At 43.0% G+C, this 19,493-nt stretch overlaps 1 protein-coding gene across 1 annotated transcript; it reads left to right on the top strand.

The window, feature by feature from the left end:
- Window positions 1-5,485: 5,485 nt before the first annotated feature.
- On the top strand, window positions 5,486-10,336 carry LOC125515404 (autophagy protein 5-like). The gene is made up of 8 exons (XM_048680871.2): window positions 5,486-5,736; window positions 7,633-7,757; window positions 7,879-7,945; window positions 8,469-8,558; window positions 8,639-8,726; window positions 8,859-8,981; window positions 9,249-9,380; window positions 9,889-10,336. The coding sequence occupies exons 1-8, from the start codon at window positions 5,608-5,610 to the stop codon at window positions 10,197-10,199; spliced, it is 1,065 nt and encodes a 354-aa protein (XP_048536828.1). The 5' UTR covers window positions 5,486-5,607; the 3' UTR covers window positions 10,200-10,336.
- The last annotated feature ends 9,157 nt before the right edge of the window (window positions 10,337-19,493 follow it).

The following is a 19,493-nucleotide window of genomic DNA, read 5'->3' as shown; positions in this document are numbered from 1 at the left end:
GCACTTGCTGCAAAAACAAGTTAGACGTCCTCTAATTGTTGTTGCATGTTTTACGTGGCTGAAGTAGGGTTCTAGCAAGAACGTTTTCTTACCTACGTGAAACCACAACGTGATTTTTCAACTTCTATTTACCCTTCATAAGGACCCTTTTCATCGAATCCGCTCCAACTAAAGTAGGAGAGACAGACACCCGCCAGCCACCTTATGCAACTAGTGCATGTTAGTCGGTGGAACCGGTCTCACGTAAGCGTACGTGTAAGGTTGGTCCGGGCCGTTTCATCCCACAATACCGTTGAAGCAAGATAAGACTAGTAGCGACAAGAAAGTTGACAACATCTACGCCCACAACAAATTGTGTTCTACTCGCGCAAGAAGAACTACACATAGACCTAGCTCATGATGCCACTGTTGGGGAACGTAGCAGAAAACAAAAACTTTTCCTACGGTTTCACCAAGATCCATCTTAGGAGTTCATCTAGCAACGAGTGATTAGATGCATCTACGTACCATGTAGATCGCGAGCGGAAGCGTTCAAAGAACGGGGATGAGGTAGTCGAACACGACGTGATCCAAATCACCGGAGATCCTAGCACCGAACGGACGGCACCTCCGCGTTCAACACACGTACGGTCAGCGTAATGTCTCCGTCTTCTTGATCCAGCAAGAGGGAAGGAGAGGTTGAGGAAGATGGCTCCTGCAGCAGCACGACGGCGTGGTGATGGTGAAGCTGCAGTACTCCGTCAGGGCTTCGCCAAGCACTATGGAGGAGGAGGAGGTGTTGGAGAGGGAGAAGGAGGCAACCAAAGGCATGGATGAAGAGCCCTCCTTCCCCCACTATATATAGGCCAAGGGGGGGCGCCAGCCCTAGGAGATCCAATCTCCTAGGGGGGTGCGGCCAAGGGGGAGGAATCCTTGCTCCCCAAGGCACCTAGGAGGTGCCTTCCCCTCCTAGGACTCTTCCTCCTTGAAACCCTAGGCGCATGGGCCTCTTGGGGCTGGTGCCCTTGGCCCATGTAGGCCAAGGCGCACCCCCTACAGCCCATGTGGCCCCCCCCGGGACAGGTGGCCCCACCCGGTGGACCCCCGGGACCCTTCCGGTGGTCCCGGTACAATTCCGATGACCCCGAAACTTGTCCCGATAGCCGAAACAGGACTTCCCATATATAAATCTTTACCTCCGGACCATTCCGAAACTCCTCGTGACGTCTGGGATGTCATCCGGGACTCCTAACAACATTCGGGTTACTGCATATACATATCCCTACAACCCTAGCGTCACCGAACCTTAAGTGTGTAGACCCTACGGGTTCGGGAGACATGTAGACATGACCGAGATCGCTCTCCGGTCAATAACCAACAGCGGGATCTGGATACCCATGTTGGCTCCCACATGCTCCTCGATGATCTCATCGGATGAACCACGATGTCGAGGATTCAAGCAACCCCGTATACAATTCCCTTTGTCAATCGATATGTTACTTGCCCGAGATTCGATCGTCGGTATCCCAATACCTCGTTCAATCTCGTTACCGGCAAGTCACTTTACTCGTACCGTAATGCATGATCCCGTGGCCAGACACTTGGTCACTTTGAGCTCAGTATGATGATGCATTACCGAGTGGGCCCAGTGATACCTCTCCGTCATACGGAGTGACAAATCCCAGTCTTGATCCATGTCAACCCAACAGCACTTTCGGAGATACCCGTAGTATACCTTTATAGTCACCCAGTTACGTTGTGACGTTTGGCACACCCAAAGCACTCCTACGGTATCCGGGAGTTACACGATCTCATGGTCTAAGGAAAAGATACTTTGACATTGGAAAACTGTAGCAAACGAACTATACGATCTTGTGCTATGTTTAGGATTGGGTCTTGTCCATCACATCATTCTCCTAATGATGTGATCTCGTTATCAATGACATCCAATGTCCATAGTCAGGAAATCATGACTATCTGTTGATCAACGAGCTAGTCAACTAGAGGCTTACTAGGGACATGTTGGTGTCTATTATTCACACATGTATTACGATTTCCGGATAACACAATTATAGCATGAATAAAGACAATTATCATGAACAAGGAAATATAATAATAATGATTTTATTATTGCCTCTAGGGCATATTTCCAACAATCCAAAGTACTCGCAAGCAAGGAACTACACTACATATGCATGGGTATCAAATGGAATAAGGGTATCATATGTGGACTGAACTGCAGAATGCCAGAATAAGAGGGGGGTAGCTAGTCCTTTCGAAGACTACGCTTCTGGCAACCTCCATCTTGCAGCATGTAGAAGAGAGTAGACGGAAGTCCTCCAAGTAGCATCGTATAGCATAAACCTAACCGATGATCCTCCCCTCGTCGCCCTATGAGAGAGTGATCACCGGTTGTATCTGGCACTTGGAAGGGTGTGTTTTATTAAGTATCCGGTTCTAGTTGTCATAAGGTCAAGGTACAACTCCAAGTCGTCCTGTTACCGAAGATCACGGCTATTCGAATAGATTAACTTCCCTGCAGGGGTGCACCACATAACCCAACACGCTCGATCCCATTTGGCCGGACACACTTTTCTGGGTCATGCCCGGCCTCGGAAGATCAACACGTCGCAGCCCCACCTAGACCAACAGAGAGGTCAGCACGCCGGTCTAAACCTAAGCGCCCAGGGGTCTGGACCCATCGCCCTTAGCACACCTGCACGTTGCGTGGGCGGCCGGAAGCAGACCTAGCCTAGTAGGCGTTCCAGTCCAATCCAGCGCGCGCCGCTCCGTTGCTGACGTCACGAAGGCTTCGGCTGATACCACAACGTCGAGTGCCCATAACTGTCCCCGCGTAGATGGTTAGTGCGTATAGGCCAGTAGCCAGACTCAGATCAAATACCAAGATCTCGTTAAACGTGTTAAGTATCTGCGAACGCCGACCAGGGCCAGGCCCACCTCTCTCCTAGGTGGTCTCAACCTGCCATGTCGCTCCGCCTCAAGTAACAGTCGGGGGCCGTCGGGAACCCAGGCCCACCTCTACCGGGATGGAGCCACCTGCCCCTTCAGCCCCCATCTCCGAACAGTACCACAGGTAATGAAACTGTGTAAAGTATATAGCATATGCCCGTGATCACCTCCCGAAGTGATCACGGCCCAGTAGTATAGCATGGCAGACGAACAAGAGTGTAGGGCCACTGATGGAACACTAGCATCCTATACTAAGCAGTAGGATAGCAGGTAATGGTAACAACAGTAGTAGCAAGGACAGGCTATGCATCAGGATAGGAATAACGAAAGCAGTAACATGCTACACTACTCTAATGCAAGCAGTATAGAGGAGAGTAGGCGATATCTGGTGATCAAGGGGGGGGGGCTTGCCTGGTTGCTCTGGCAAGAGAGAGGGGTCGTCAACTCCGTAGTCGTACTGGGTAGCAGCGGCGTCGGTCTCAGTGTCTATCGAGAGAAGAGGGGGGAGAAACAATAAATATATAAGCAAGCATATGCATAGTGATGCATGACATGACAAGTAAAGACGTTAGAGGTGCCCTAACGCGGTAGTAGGTGATACCGGTGAAGGGGGGTAACATCCGGGAAAGTATCCTCGGTGTTTCGTGTTTTCGGGCAGAGGAGCCGGAGGGGGAAAGTTGCGAGTTTGACATGTTAGGGGTGCGTGGCGGATGAACGGGCTGCGTATCCGGGTTCGTCTCATCATTCTGAGCAACTTTCATGTAGAAAGTATTTTCATCCGAGTTACGGATTAAAAGATATGATTTTCTAAAGATTTAAATCATTTTCTGATATTTAATTTAATTCAAAAATGGATATATGACATCAGCATGATGTCATGCTGACGTCAGCAGTCAACAGGGGTTGACTGGTCAACCTGACGTGTGGGGTCAGTGGGGCGACGGGGTGGTTAGGGTTTCGGGGATGAGTGGATAAGGGGGAGTGGGGGGAGGCCGGTTGGGCCTGCGGCCGAATGGGCCGGCCTGCTGGGCCGAAGCCCAGTGGGGGGCCTTCTCTTCCTTTTCTTTTTTTGTTTGTTTTTCCCCTTTGTATTTTCTTTTACTATTTCTTTTCTGTTTTAATTCATTTAAAAGCAGTTAGGCATTTTATAAAAATGTGTTTACTTCACCATAATTACCGATGCAATAATAGACATAGCCCGAATATTTTATTTTTAATATTTGAAAATTTTCATTGTCAACTTTAAATTTAAGCTTGAATTTGACACGGCTTCGAATTATCCCGAGATTAGTAACAGTAATCGCAGATGTCATGGCATCATTAGGAGGGTTTTACTGTACCCAAATTATCCGGGCATTACAGGTTGCAAGTCAACCATCGGCTCACAACTGGGTTTGACCCTTTTCTTATACCAGTTCCAAGTCAACCATCGACATGCAAGCGTGACCTTTGATTCTTTTGTCGTAGTTGCAAGTCAACCATCGACTCACAACTAGGCCAGACCATTTTTTAACCAGTTGCAAGTTCCCCATTGACACGCAACACACCCTAGATTATGTTTCTTCCCGAGTTGCAATTCCATCCTTGACTCGCAACAGACCAAGATTTTTATGACACAATTGCAAGTCCATCATCGACTAACTACTGAGCTTGACATTCTTTTACCCGAGTTGCAAATCCACAACCGACTCACAACTGGGTCGAAACTTTTTTGTCCTAGTTGCAAGTTCACCATTAACATGCAATTTTATTTATTTAATTATTTTTTCTTTTCTGTTATCAGAAAGTCAAATTTTGAAAAATGTCAATGTATTTTTTAAAAATTGTTCGTTTAGAAATTCAGATTTCAATAATTGTTCACGTTTTCTAAATAATGTTCAGAATTAAAACTTTCAAAAAGATTAAAAATAATAATAAATGATCTCGTTTTTTTAAATGGAATCAAAATTGTGTTCAAGATTCAAAATATGTTCGCAAAATGTCCACAACTTCCAAAAAATATTCGTATTTTAAATTTGCTCCCTTTTACAGAAAAATATTCAAAGTTCCCTGCCGTTCGCTCGTATGTGCAAAGCTAGCTCAAACCAAGCACACAAGCAAGCACTTTGATTGATCTACAGTAGCGTGCATGTGTAGCGGCCACGGCCGAACTTTTTTGAGCGCGTGTAGCTATACGTGAATCGTGATAGCTTTCTTGTGTATATATTGTTAAAAAATATGAAAAAAAAACAAGTGAAAGGGGCCACAAAACAGATGATGAAATCAACTTAGATGTGAGATAATATCTCACATCTAGATGTAACATAGTTGGACCCAAAAAAAATATGCGGTTGGATCTGTTATGTATGGAATTTTTGGAGGAGAGACTTGATTCGGATGAACTACGTTTCAGAATCGGACGGTGGATATCGAATCAAATCCATCGCGGCAACGTGAAGAAAAAAGAGAGGGGCTTTGGCCCCGACTCCAACTCCTCCCTCTTCATCAGAAGAATCCTCCTCTCCGCAAGCAGAAGCAAAGCATCCGAAGCTCCGAACTTCCGAGCCGAGGCAGATTGGTCCGCGGGACGGCGGTGGAGGAGGCATCGCCGGCGGCGATCTCGGCTGAGTCTACCGCGCGCGCGCGGGACCGGTCCGTCGTCCTCCGCCGGCGCGAGCAATGTCGGCGCCGCCGCGGGACGCGTGGTCGGAGGAGGCGGCGGGGTGGCACTGGATTGGCGCCGTGCCGCTCCAGGTCCACCTCCACGACGCCGACGTCGCCGCGCTCCCACCGCCCCCGCCCTTCCATGTAAGAAGCCACTCCCCATCCACTGTGCTCGCCATCCGAAATCCCAAATCTCGGCGCCGCGCGATTCGAGTTCTGGATGCTAGGATCACGGTTGCTGATAGGTTTTAGTCCAGCCTGCCCGTGAGCTCCAAAAGCCTAAAATTTTTAAAGGCAAACCCTCTGACAAATTTTGTTACTCCCTCCAATCTATATTAATTGTCGCTGTTTTAGTACAACTTTGTGGGACTAGTATATTCTTGCATATGAGCATGGAGGTGATTCTGCTTGTGGTTCTTCACAAGCAATGAAGTTATCAGTTAGCTTGCATGATCTTTTCAAGTATGTTTTGTATCCTGTTTATGTAAGAGGCTAAGTTTGCTGCTGGCATGCTCTGCATATGTTTGATATGCTGAAGATAAATATACATTTTGTTGAGTAAATAGGCAATTTCTTGATTAAATTAATCCGCGAGTAAATCACTAGCACGATATTGACAAAAATAAACACATACTGATATTCAGTTAAGCCAGCACTACGCTAATTGCAGAAAGATCTACGTATAACGCTAGCATGGCTAAAACAGAAAACAGTAGGAGCGGGATAAACGAGTTATACCCTCCAGTAGGTCATGCAGAGGCCGCGGCTTTGGTGGTGGCAGCGGCGTCCTCGGCGGCCTTCTTGTCGGCTTCAGCTTTCTCGGCGGCGGCACGTTCGGTGTCGGTGGACATGGTGATGATGAAGGCGACACGGACATAGAGGAAGTAGACGATCGGAAACGAGCAGTCGCGTAATCGCTGCCCAAAAACCTATTCGCCCCTCACCCCGTACAGGAACCAGAAGGGCGTGGTTTCGGAGACCTGCTCTCCCGTCGACCGTGTACGCGGCGGACGGGATGGAGTCACCGGCGGCAGCAGCAGCAAAGGAACGACGGTGGACATGCGCGTGGAGCAGATGTGATCTGTTCGTGGCGGCTAGGGTTAGGAGACACCGCACACTTATATAGACGCAGCCGCGTGGAGAGACGTGGGCTCGACCCACGTCCGAGTCCGTGACAGCCCACGATCCGACGTCTCAGATCGTGGCCCAGCTGTCGGACGGGATGGAGTCACCGGCGGCAGCAGCAGCAAAGGAACGACGGTGGACATGCGCGTGGAGCAGATGTGATCTGTTCGTGGCGGCTAGGGTTAGGAGACACCACACACTTATATAGACGCAGCCGCGTGGAGAGACGTGGGCTCGACCCACGTCCGAGTCCGTGACAGCCCACGATCCGACGTCTCAGATCGTGGCCCAGCTGTCAGAGAACTCTCCGTTAGTGACTGGCAAAAATAAGCGCGTAGGTGTGAGCTCGGCTCGGCTCAATCCCGCGGCGCGGCGCGTCGTGCCGAGGCGGGCGGCGGAGGAGTGCGCGAGGGCCTCTTCTCTTCTCAAGCTCCAATAGCATGTAGAAGAGAAACCCTTATAAACCACTCCAACTCTCCTTCCACTAGCGGGGTGGGACTAAACTTCCCACTACACCTAGTGCCATATAACCCACATGGGCCCTTAGAGATTTTTCAGAAATTGCTATATGGGCCTAGAGCCCATCTCAAATTTCAGCACATTTGCTGTATCCACAAAATATACTCCTGTATTCCTCTTTCACATTGCAATCTATTTTAGCTTAAAGCCTGAGCTGATAGTGGTATGCTAGATAATTGCTGCTCGCCTTTTATTGGCATCTGTTGTTGCATAGAGTTTCCACATGATTGCCACTGTTTATTTTCTTCTTATCCGCAAGCGTAACAAAATAAGATGATACCCCTGTGTGTGGCATGTACGCTACACTACTTCTATTTTCACTCCTGCCAAAGCATTCATCTTCCTTCCCATAGGAGTGTTTGTTTCATTCATTGATCTTTATTTTGTCTACAACAGCTTTTTGGGCCAAGAATTGGGTATTTCCCACTCTTGGTCTCGATCATAAAGGCTCATTTCAGCAGTTCACTCCCACCAGGCGTCGATACTGTTTGGTTTGAGTATAAAGGGCTGCCACTAAAATGGTAACATATGTTATCTCCTACTAATATTAACGATGGTCTATCGCCTTATTAAATCTTCAGAACCCATGTTATTGCTGTCGCTTTTATTTGCTGACAGCACTTTATATCTTCGCATTGTTAGGTATATGCCCATTGGTGTTCTTTTCGACCTTCTTTGTGCTGAACCAGAAAGGCCATGGAATCTAACGGTAAGACTATGAGTCCTCTAGGACTTTTGTTTATACATATTTTCTTTTATGTTTTGTTTAATTTGCAAGGTGTTTTTCTTGGTGTTGAAGGTTCATTTATGCCATAATGTGATACTGGATTAGGAGAAACCTTTTGATAAAAAAATGTTTACTCTCTCTTAATGTTTAAGTTTGCTGGAAATACTGTTAGAGATTTATGCCATAATGCCTCAGGATCTAGTTAGTTACTTACTTAGCAATTAAGTCCAATAAATTACCAATTAGAGTGTAAAAATATTTATATGCATGCCACACATTTTGTAATCCTTGCTTATTTGCAATCAGCCATCCATCAGTGTACGAATATTAGAAACCAAGTTTATAACCATCTATCCCTATAGGGTACATTTTCTTATTGAGATGTTAGTCTTTCTGAAAACACAAGTCATTTGCATGAATCTGCTATTCCGTTTCTATGTGGTATCCCCTGTTACTTGCTCCAGTTGTTCGCCATATGCACACAACTTACGCATCAAATTTATAGGTTCATTTTAGGGGGTATCCTGCAGATATATTATCACCATGCGAAGGTGAAGATAGTGTAAAGTGGAACTACAACAATTCCCTGAAAGAGGTTCGTTTTGAGAACTAGGTGTTACCCGGCAACTCTTTCTTCCGATCTCAAACAATAACGTAATAATTTCTCTTTTTCAGGCTGCCTTCATCATAACTGGAAACAGTAAGAATGTGATGAAAATGTCCCAGGCTGATCAACTTGCTATGTGGGAATCAGTGAGGAGAAGTATGCTCGCCAGAAACTACCTTTCTGTACGAAGTATACCTAGTTTCTACCATTTGTGGAAGATCCATTCTCTCAATGCTTGTGACCTTCATTCATGCTTTGATTACAGACGTGTTATTTTGTTTATTATAGGAGATGCGGATAGTTATATGAATATCTCTACCAAGCTTAAGCTTGGACCGTTTGAAGAGTACTTCTGGACTTCCTCGTTAGAGCCTCGACAAGGTTCTGATGAGCCTGAATCTGTCAAACCATGTATGCTCTTCTGTCACTGAGTTGTCTACTCTTGTATTACCTGAATGTTTCATACCATTTTTTTTTGTCTGGGCATTTTTTATATTAGTTAATTGTTGCATGCTTTTCACATTTTTAAAACTTCATATACATTTTCAAGTTATACAATGATGGACCTATACGTTATTGTATTCATATGACATTAAAATACGGCTATGATAAAAATGGATTTGTGCCACATTAAGAAATCATTGCTCTGATAGATCTATTCAATTAATACCTGGTTAGGCAGGGTACCTGTTCGATTATACGTGCGCAGAGTTCAAGAAGACCTTGAGTATTTAGAAGATGCAATTCCTGTCAGTGACTGGGAAAGTGTATCCTATATAAATCGGCCATTCGAGATCCGAAAGGAGGGAGGTATGTAGCTCTGCTGCCAACATTTATGTTATCATTTGAATGCCAGTATGGATTGAGGAAGGATTTTGCTTGTCGTAATCACCAACCATGTAGTAGTGCTTTTCAGAAAAATATTAAGTAGGAGTATTTTGTATTACCGCCATCTGGAGGTTATCCCCAAACTGGGAAGCATGCACATGTATATTTCTTCCATTGAGAAACTGGTGCAGCTTCTGTTATTTTAAGTGGATATTTATCAATCTATTGTAAAGACCCTGCTACTATTTAACCTTCTGCTTTGCGACCCCTTTTGAGCAAGCCAGGGCAAAGGGCTGTAAACTAATGGGTCTAACATTTTATTATCTTTAACGAGGAAACAAGTGTGACTGAGTATAATCACCCCCTGAAACTGTCCAAACTACATGTTACGAACTGCCTTCCGCTCACATTCTTTGCTTCATGATGGTTGTTGTGGAGCTGCGATAACAGTGAGATTTCCTTCACATATACACATCGTGCTGTTTTGCAGGTAGAAGGATAACTACCCTGGAACATGCCTTGGAGACGTTGCTGCCAGAGTTCTTTGGCTCGAAGCCCACAGCTAGAGCTGCTGGTCCAGACTCGGCACCTGGCGATTCAGATACCACTCCAGGGACTCCTCGCGACAGAGAACCAGCTTCGGCAAGTCCACAGGAGATGGATGTGGCCAAGAAGGCCAGAGTGAAGCTGGTGAGGATACAAGGCATGGAGCTCGGCCTGGATACGCCGTTTCTCTGGGTGGCCAACAACCTGAGGAACCCTGAATGCTTCCTCCATGTCTGTGTATACATCGGCGCATGAATGTAACGGTGATAGAAGAACAGTAGACAAAAGGTTAGATGCCATAGGACCAGGAACGGCCTGCTGGTCTTGTTCTTTTGTTTGTACATACATATTTTTTTTTTGAGGGTAGTTTGTACATACATATAGATGGTAAAATCCTGGTCGTTTAGGTGTGTTAAGATCTGCAGCCCCCGGTGCGGTGCGGTGCGGGTTTGAATACGATTGATGAATGGAACGATTCCTGTTTCGCGGTTCACGATGCTGGTTTATGGTGGTATGAAATTGTTGCTGGAAGTTGGGAAGGAAGAATATTCATATGCCATCTCTGTCGAATTCGAGTCAAGTCATTTAATTGCTTTCAACTTAACTTCATTTTAGAAAAACAACAGTTAAATCTGTTTTCAAGCAACGCCTGGTATCACGCCACTTCGTGCAATGATTCACCTTCTTTTCCATTAGACATACATCTTGAGCAAACGTGCTGCCGCAATGTGTGGGTATCACATTCAGTTGTGCCCTATGATTTTCCTACTTTGTTAACAAACAGTCTGACTGACCACTGATTTGCTTGGACTGACAAATTCATTCATGTTGCACTTCTTTTTTCACGATGCCTGCAAGTATGTTTCCACGTCCGCTTATCCGCGTGCAACTATACTTCTTGCACCCCTGATTGTGCACAACTGCATGTCCACGGATCACGAACAACTAAAGTTGCACCCCCGATCTAACATGAGTAAATAAGTAAAAGTGAAAGAAGAAAAAGAAAATAACATTTTTATGTTGATGTTATTTAGATGAGATTTAGTTAAATCTCACAGATAACCGATGGGCAATTTTAGTGAATCATTTTCTAAGATATGCAACATAGAAATCCTAGCCACCACCCGACATTTTCCCCTCTCATCGTCGGGCTAAGCCTGTGCGGCGCCAACTACATAGGGGAGGTCTAGATCAAGGCCTGCTATCGAAGTGTTGGAGGGTTATTGTGGGACGGCGAAAGAGATATGTGCTATAGCGGCGGTCTTCGTCAGGTGGTGCGCGACGGTGGCGTTGGTGAAGCCGGAGGGATCCAACGTGTAGATCTTCATCGGCGGGCCGGTCTGGCTGGATCGTCGAAGAAGAGGGCATCGGTGCTGGTGGGGTGACTGATACGTCTCCAACGTATCTATAATTTTTTATTGTTCCATGTTATTATATTATCAACCTTGGATGTTTTATATGCATTTATATGCTATTTTATATGATTTTTGGGACTAACCTATTAACCTAGAGCCCAATGCCAGCTTCTGTTTTTTCCTTGTTTTAGAGTATCACAGAAAAGGAAAATCAAACGGAGTCCAATTGACCTGAAACTTCACGGAACTTATTTTTGGATCAGAAGAAGCCCGGGAGACTTGGAGTCCACGTAAGGGAAGCTTCGAGGAGGCCACGAGGTAGGGGGGCGCGCCCACCCCCTGGGCTCGCCCTCCACCCTCGTGGGCCCCTCGTGCCCCCCTGACGTACTTCTTCCGCCTATATATCTCCATATACCCTAAAAACGTCCGGGGACACAATAGATCGGGAGTTCCGCCGCCAGAAGCCTCCGTAGCCACCGAAAACCAATCTAGACCCGTTCTGGCACCCTGCCGGAGGGGGCAATCCCTCTCCGGTGGCCATCTTCATCATCCCGGTGCTCTCCATGACGAGGAGGGAGTAGTTCTCCCTCGGGGCTGAGGGTATGTATTAGTAGCTATGTGTTTGATCTCTCTCTCTCTCTCTCTCTCGTGTTCTTGAGGTGATACGATCTTGATGTATCGCGAGCTTTGCTATTATATTTGGATCCTATGATGTTTTCTCCCCCCTCTACTCTCTTGTAATGAATTGAGTTTCCCCTTTGAAGTTATCTTCTCGGATTGAGTCTTTAAAGATTTGAGAACACTTGATGTATGTCTTGCCGTGCGTATCTGTGGTGACAATGGGATACCACATGATTCACTTGATGTATGTTTTGGTGATCAACTTGCGGGTTCTGCCCATGAACCTATGCATAGGGGTTGGCACACGTTTTCGTCGTGATTCTCCGGTAGGAACTTTGGGGCACTCTTTGAGGTTCTATCTGTTGGTTGAATAGATGAATCTGAGATTGTGTGATGCATATCGTATAATCATACCCACGGATACTTGAGGTGACATTGGAGTATCTAGGTGACATTAGGGTTTTGGTTGATTTGTGTCTTAAGGTGTTATTCTAGTATGAACTCTAGGGCTGTTTGTGACACTTATAGGAACAGCTCAACGGATTGATTGGAAAGAATAACTTTGAGATGGTTTCGTACCCTACCATAATCTCTTCGTTTGTTCTCCGCTATTAGTGACTTTGGAGTGACTCTTTGTTGCATGTTGAGGGATAGTTATGTGATCCAATTATGTTATTATTGTTGAGAGGACTTGCACTAGTGAAAGTATGAACCCTAGGCCTTGTTTCGTAGCATTGCAATACCGTTTGTGCTCACTTTTATCATTAGTTACCTTGCTGTTTTTATATTTGCAGATTACAAAAACTATTATCTACTATCCATATTGCACTTGTATCACCATCTCTTCGCCGAACTAGTGCACCTATACAATTTACCATTGTATTGGGTGTGTTGGGGACACAAGAGACTCTTTGTTATTTGGTTGCAGGGTTGCTTGAGAGAGACCATCTTCATCCTATGCCTTCCACGGATTGATAAACCTTAGGTCATCCACTTGAGGGAAATTTGCTACTGTCCTACAAACCTCTGCACTTGGAGGCCCAACAACGTCTACAAGAAGAAGGTTGTGTAGTAGACATCAAGCTCTTTTCTGGCGCCGTTGCCGGGGAGGTTAGCGCTTGAAGGTATATCTTTAGATCTTGCAGTCGAATCTTTCAGTTTCTTGTTTTATCACTAGTTTATTTTATAAAAGAAAACTATAAAAAAAAGAATTGAGTTTACCTCATACGCTTCATCTTTTTAATATCTTTCGTGATTATGATGGAAAGGAAAATTGTGCTCAAATACTAGAAGAAGAATTACATAGAATGCTTGGCATAAAATATGTGAATGATGAGCATGATTGCAATGTTGTTAGTACGAATTCTTTGAATATCCATGATACTAATGATGATTGCACTAGTTATGATGAAAACGTCTCCTATAAACATGACAATTTTTGTGGAGTACATTGGGTTTGTAAGTACACACCAAATAGGGAAGATAGATATTGCAAGAGGCATAAGTACTTAGAAACTAAATTGTTGCAAGAAAGGCTAGATGAATGTGTTGAAAATTTAAATTATCTTGGCCATACTTGTGAGCTTTGCAATGAACATGATCATTTCAGTACCCAATGCAAATTGTTTCATAATCGTATCATGTCCAAAAATTGTGATGACTTGATTTCCCTTGCACATCATAATGAACTTAGTTTGCTTATGGGTTACGAAGAAATGAAACATGTAACTGGGGATCTTACAGAATTTGCCCATTATAAACTGCTTGGCTTTGATCTAGAGGAATTTTATATGTATTATGCAGTGAATTGCATTGAAAATCCTTATATTGCCAATTACATAAAGAAAAGAAAACAAATAGAAGATGAAGAGAATACTAATTAAAGGGAAGAGACTTCCCAATATCCTCCTATTATTTCTTATGATGAATCAGGTAACGAGGAGGAGCCTCCTATTCAACCAATCTCATTAATAAGGAGCTCCAAAAAGAGGATTGAACCCACACATGATGTGGTGAAGAAGAAGAAAAAAAAGGAAGAGAGGTAAAAAGATATCTCCCCCAAATAGTGTTGCTCCTATTACTATTGTGCCTCATGAAAATATAATTGTGGAAGATAATGATACTTCTTATGATCTTGAAAATATTTTTGGCACTTGCTTGAAAGAATATGATAATTACTATACCATTGGTGCTATCCATACTATTAATGATGAGAGTGATTATGATTATGGTATGAAAAGGCCCAAGCTTGGGGATGCTATGTTTGATGAAGATGATGTTTTTGAGAATATATTTGCTGCAATTAATGTTTGTCCCGAGCTTGGGGAAGCTATGATTAATGAAGATGATATTTTTAGTCTCCCAAGTTTTGATATGCAAATTTATAATGATGATAGCATGCCTCCTACTTATGATGATTATTGTGATGATACATATGCTATAAAAAGTAGTGATGATTATATTTATAAAACTTGTCATGATTATGATTTCCCTTTTTCTGAATATTACTCTTTTAATATGGAAACAATTTATAGTATTCGAGTTTCTTATGATACTCCCACTATTCCGAATGAGAATAATTTTGCTTATGTGGAGAGTAATAAAAATTATATGCTTGTAGATCATGAAAATAATGCTTTAGGTGCTGGTTATATTGTTGAATTCATTCATGATGCTACTGAAAATTATTATGAGGAAGTAATATATGCTTGTAGGAATTGTAATAATATCAAGTTTTCTCTCTATGTGCTTAAAATTTTGAAATTATGCTTGCTTTGCCTTCCTATGCTAGTTGATTATTGTTCCCATAAGTTGTTTGCTCACAAAATCCCTATGCATAGGAAGTGGGTTAGACTTAAAAGTGCTAGTCATATTATTCATGATGCTCTCTTTATGTTTCAATTCTTATCTTTTATGTGAGTATCATTGAAATCATCATGCCTAGCTCGGGGTGTTAAATGATAGCACTTGTTGGGAGGCAACCCAACTTTATATTTGTTCCTTGCTTTTTGCTCCTGTTTAGTAATAAATAATTTATCTATCCTCTGTTATGATTGAATTTTTATGTTTTAATTAGTGTTTGTGCCAAGTAGAACCGTTGGGAAGACTTGGGGAAAGTCTTGTTGATCATGCTGTCAAAAACAGAAACTTTAGCGCTCACGAGATTTTCTGCAATTTTTTATTGGAGAGTGCTATTTAGTTAATTCTTTTTGCAGATGATTAATAGATAAATTCCTCAGGTCCGGCAATTTATTTTAGATTTTTTGGGGTTCCATAAGTATACGTTTGATCCAGATTACTACAGACTTTTCTGTTTTTGATAGATTCTGTTTTCGATGTGTTGTTTGCTTATTTTGATGAATCTATGAGTAGTATCGGAGGGTATGAACCATAGATAAGTTGGAATACAGTAGGTTTAACACCAATATAAATTAAGAATGAGTTCATTACAGTACCTTGAAGTGGTGATTTATTTTCTTATACTAACGGAGCTCACAAGTTTTCTACTTTAAGTTTTGTGTTGTGAAGTTTCAAGTTTCGGGTAAAGATTCGATGGACTATGGAATAAGGAGTGGAAAGAGCCTAAGCTTGGGGATGCCAAGGCACCCCAAGGTAATATTCAAGAACAACCAAGAGCCTAAGCTTGGGGATGCCCCGGAAGGCATCCCCTCTTTCGTCTTCATTCATCGGTAACTTTACTTGGAGCTATATTTTTATTTACCACATGATATGTGTTTTTCTTGGAGCGTAAATTTATTTTGTTAGTTTTTCTTGCTGTTTGAATAAAATACCAAGATCTGAAATTCTTAAATGTTGGAGAGTCTTCATATAGTTGCATAATTATTCGACTACTCATTGATTTTCACTTATATCTTTTGGAGTAGTTTGTCATTTGCTCCAGTGCTTCACTTATATCTTTTTAAAGCACGGTGGTGGTTTTATTTTATAGAAATAGATAGATGAACTCTCATGCTTCACTTGTATTATTTTGAGAGTCCTAAACAGCATGGGAACTTGCTTTGGTTATGAATTTAGTCCTAATATGATGGGCATCCAAGAGGGATATAATAAAAACTTTCATATGAAGTGTATTGAATACTAAGAGAAGTTTGATACTTGATAATTGTTTTGAGATATGGGGATGGTGATATTAGAGTCATTATAGTTGAGTAGTTGTGAATTTGAGAAATACTTGTGTTGAAGTTTGTGATTCCCTTAGCATGCACGTATGGTGAACCGTCATGTGACGAAGTCGGAGCATGATGTATTTATTGATTGTCCTCCTTATGAGTGGCGGTCGGGGACGAGCGATGGTCTTTTCCTACCAATCTATCCCCCTAGGAGCATGCGCGTAGTACTTTGTTTCGATAACTAATAGATTTTTGCAGTAAGTATATGAGTTATTTATAACTAATGTTGAGTCTATGGATTATACGCACTCTCATCCTTCCACCATTTCTAGCCTCTCTAGTACCACGCAACTTTTGCCGGTACCATAAACCCACCATACATCTTCCTCAAAACAGCCACTATACCTACCTATTATGGCATTTCCATAGCCATTCCGAGATATATTGACATGCAACTTTTCACCGTTCCGTTTATTATGACACGCTTCATCATTGTCATATTGCTTAGCATGATCATGTAGTTGACATTGTATTTGTGGAAAAGCCACCGTTCATAATTCTTTCATACATGTCACTCATGCATCATTGCACATCCCGGTACACCGCCGGAGGCATTCATATAGAGTCATATCTTGTTCTAAGTATCGAGATGTAATTCTTGAGTTGTAAGTAAATAAACGTGTGATGATCATCATTATTAGAGTATTGTCCCAGTGAGGAAAGGATGATGGAGACTATGATTCCCCCATAAGTCAGGATGAGATTTCGGACGAAAATAAATAAATAAAAGAGGCCAAAGAAGCCCAAATAAAAAAAAGAAAAGAGGCTATAAAAAAAGAAGGCCCAAATAAAAAATAAAAAAATAAAAAAATGAGAGAAAAAGAGAGAAGGGGCAATGCTACTATCGTTTTACCACACTTGTGCTTCAAAGTAGCACCATGTTCTTCATGATAGAGAGTCTTCTATATTGTCACTTTCATATACTTGTGGGAATCCTTCATTATAGAACTTGGCTTGTATATTCCAATGATGGGCTTCCTCAAAATGCCCTAGGTCTTCGTGAGTAAGCAAGTTGGATGCACACCCATTTAGTTTCTTTTTGAGCTTTCATACACTTATAGCTCTAGTGCATCCGTTGCATGGCAATCCCTACTCACTCACATTGATATCTATTGATGGACATCTCCATAGTCCGTTGATACGCCTAGTCGATGTGAGACTATCTTCTCCCTTTTTGTCTTCTCCACAATCACCATTCTATTCCACCTATAGTGATATGTCCATGGCTCATGCTTATGTATTGCGTGAAGATTGAAAAAGTTTGAGAACATCAAAAGTATGAAACAATTGCTTGGCTTGTCATCGGGGTTATGCATGATTTAAATATTTTGTGTGGTGAAGATGGAGCATAGCCAGACTATATGATTTTGTAGGGATAGCTTTCTTTGGCCATGTTATTTTGAGAAGACATGATTGCTTAGTTAGTATGCTTGAAGTATTATTATTTTTATGTCAATATTAAACATTTGTCTTGAATCTTATGGATCTGAACATTCATGCCACAATAAAGAGAATTACTTAGAGAAATATGTTAGGTAGCATTCCACATCAAAAATTCTGTTTTTATCATTTACCTACTCGAGGACGAGCAGGAATTAAGCTTGGGGATGCTGATACGTCTCCAACGTATCTATAATTTTTGATTGTTCCATGCTATTATATTATCAACCTTGGATGTTATATGCATTTATATGCTATTTTATATGATTTTTGGGACTAACCTATTAACCTAGAGCCCAGTGCCAGTTTCTGTTTTTTCCTTGTTTTAGAGTATCGCAGAAAAGGAAAATCAAACGGAGTCCAATTGACCTGAAACTTTACGGAACTTATTTTTGGATCAGAAGAAGCCCGGGAGACTTGGAGTCCACATAAGCGAAGCTTCGAGGAGGCCACGAGGTAGGGGGGCGCCCCCCCTGGGCGCACCCTCCACCCTCGTGGGCCCCTCGTGGCCCCCCTGACGTACTTCTTCCGCCTATATATCTCCATATACTCTAAAAACGTCTGGGGACACAATACATCGGGAGTTCCGCTGCCAGAAGCCTCCGTAGCCACCGAAAACCAATCTAGACCCGTTCCGGCACCCTGTCGGAGGGGGCAACCCCTCTCCGGTGGCCATCTTCATCATCCCAGTGCTCTCCATGATGAGGAGGAAGTAGTTCTTCCTCGGGGCTGAGGGTATGTACCAGTAGCTATGTGTTTGATCTCTCTCTCGTGTTCTTGAGGTGATACGATCTTAATGTATCGCGAGCTTTGCTATTATATTTGGATCCTATGATGTTTTCTCCCCTCTACTCTCTTATAATGAATTGAGTTTTCCCTTTGAAGTTATCTTATCGGGTTGAGTCTTTAAAAATGTGAGAACACTTGATGTATGTCTTGCCGTGCATATCTGTGGTGACAATGGGATACCACGTGATTCACTTGATGTATGTTTTGGTGATCAACTTGCGGGTTCCGTCCATGAACCTATGCATAAGGGTTGGCACACGTTTTCGTCGTGATTCTCCGGTAGGAACTTTGGGGCACTCTTTGAGGTTCTATCTGTTGGTTGAATAGATGAATCTGAGATTGTGTGATGCATATCTTATAATCATACCCACGGATACTTGAGGTGACATTGGAGTATCTAGGTGACATTAGAGTTTTGGTTGATTTGTGTCTTAAGGTGTTATTTTAGTACGAATTCTAGGGCTGTTTGTGACACTTATAGGAACAGCCCAACGGATTGATTGGAAAGAATAACTTTGAGGTGGTTTCGTACCCTACCATAATCTCTTCGTTTGTTCTCCGCTATTAGTGACTTTGGAGTGACTCTTTGTTGCATGTTGAGGGATAGTTATGTGATCCAATTATGTTATTATTGTTGAGAGGACTTGCATTAGTGAAAGTATGAACCATAGGCCTTGTTTCCTAGCGTTGCAATACCGTTTGTGCTTACTTTTATCATTAGTTACCTTGCTGTTTTTATATTTGCAGATTACAAAAACTATTATCTACTATCCATATTGCACTTGTATCACCCTCTCTTCGTCGAACTAATGCACCTATACAATTTACCATTGTATTGGGTGTGTTGGGGACACAAGAGCGATGAATTAATCAGTGGCCGATCGACATCAAACTCGAACCTGTCGTAAACGGCATGGTGATCTTTTTGTCAAATTTTCTTTAGGGAGTCATTGTGTTTGTTGTGGGGCGGCGAATAGGCGGCATTGCCCCAATTTAGGAATAATGTTCTCCTCACGCTATTTACTTTATGTTGGTGTGCTTTTCACCGGCAGATGGCGGGTGGAGCTGTGTCTCAGGACTTCCAAGACTCTTTGGGCTTTCGGTGGATCTGTCTGGATTCAGCCCACTTTCGTGGTATTTGGAGTTCCTATAAG

The sequence above is a fragment of the Triticum urartu genome, chromosome 6A (genome assembly GCF_056163025.1).
Source record: "Triticum urartu cultivar PI428250 chromosome 6A, HENAU_Tu73, whole genome shotgun sequence".
Lineage (NCBI taxonomy): Eukaryota > Viridiplantae > Streptophyta > Magnoliopsida > Poales > Poaceae > Triticum > Triticum urartu.
Note: the sequence above shows the minus strand (reverse complement) of the source record. Positions and strands in the feature narration are given on the sequence as shown.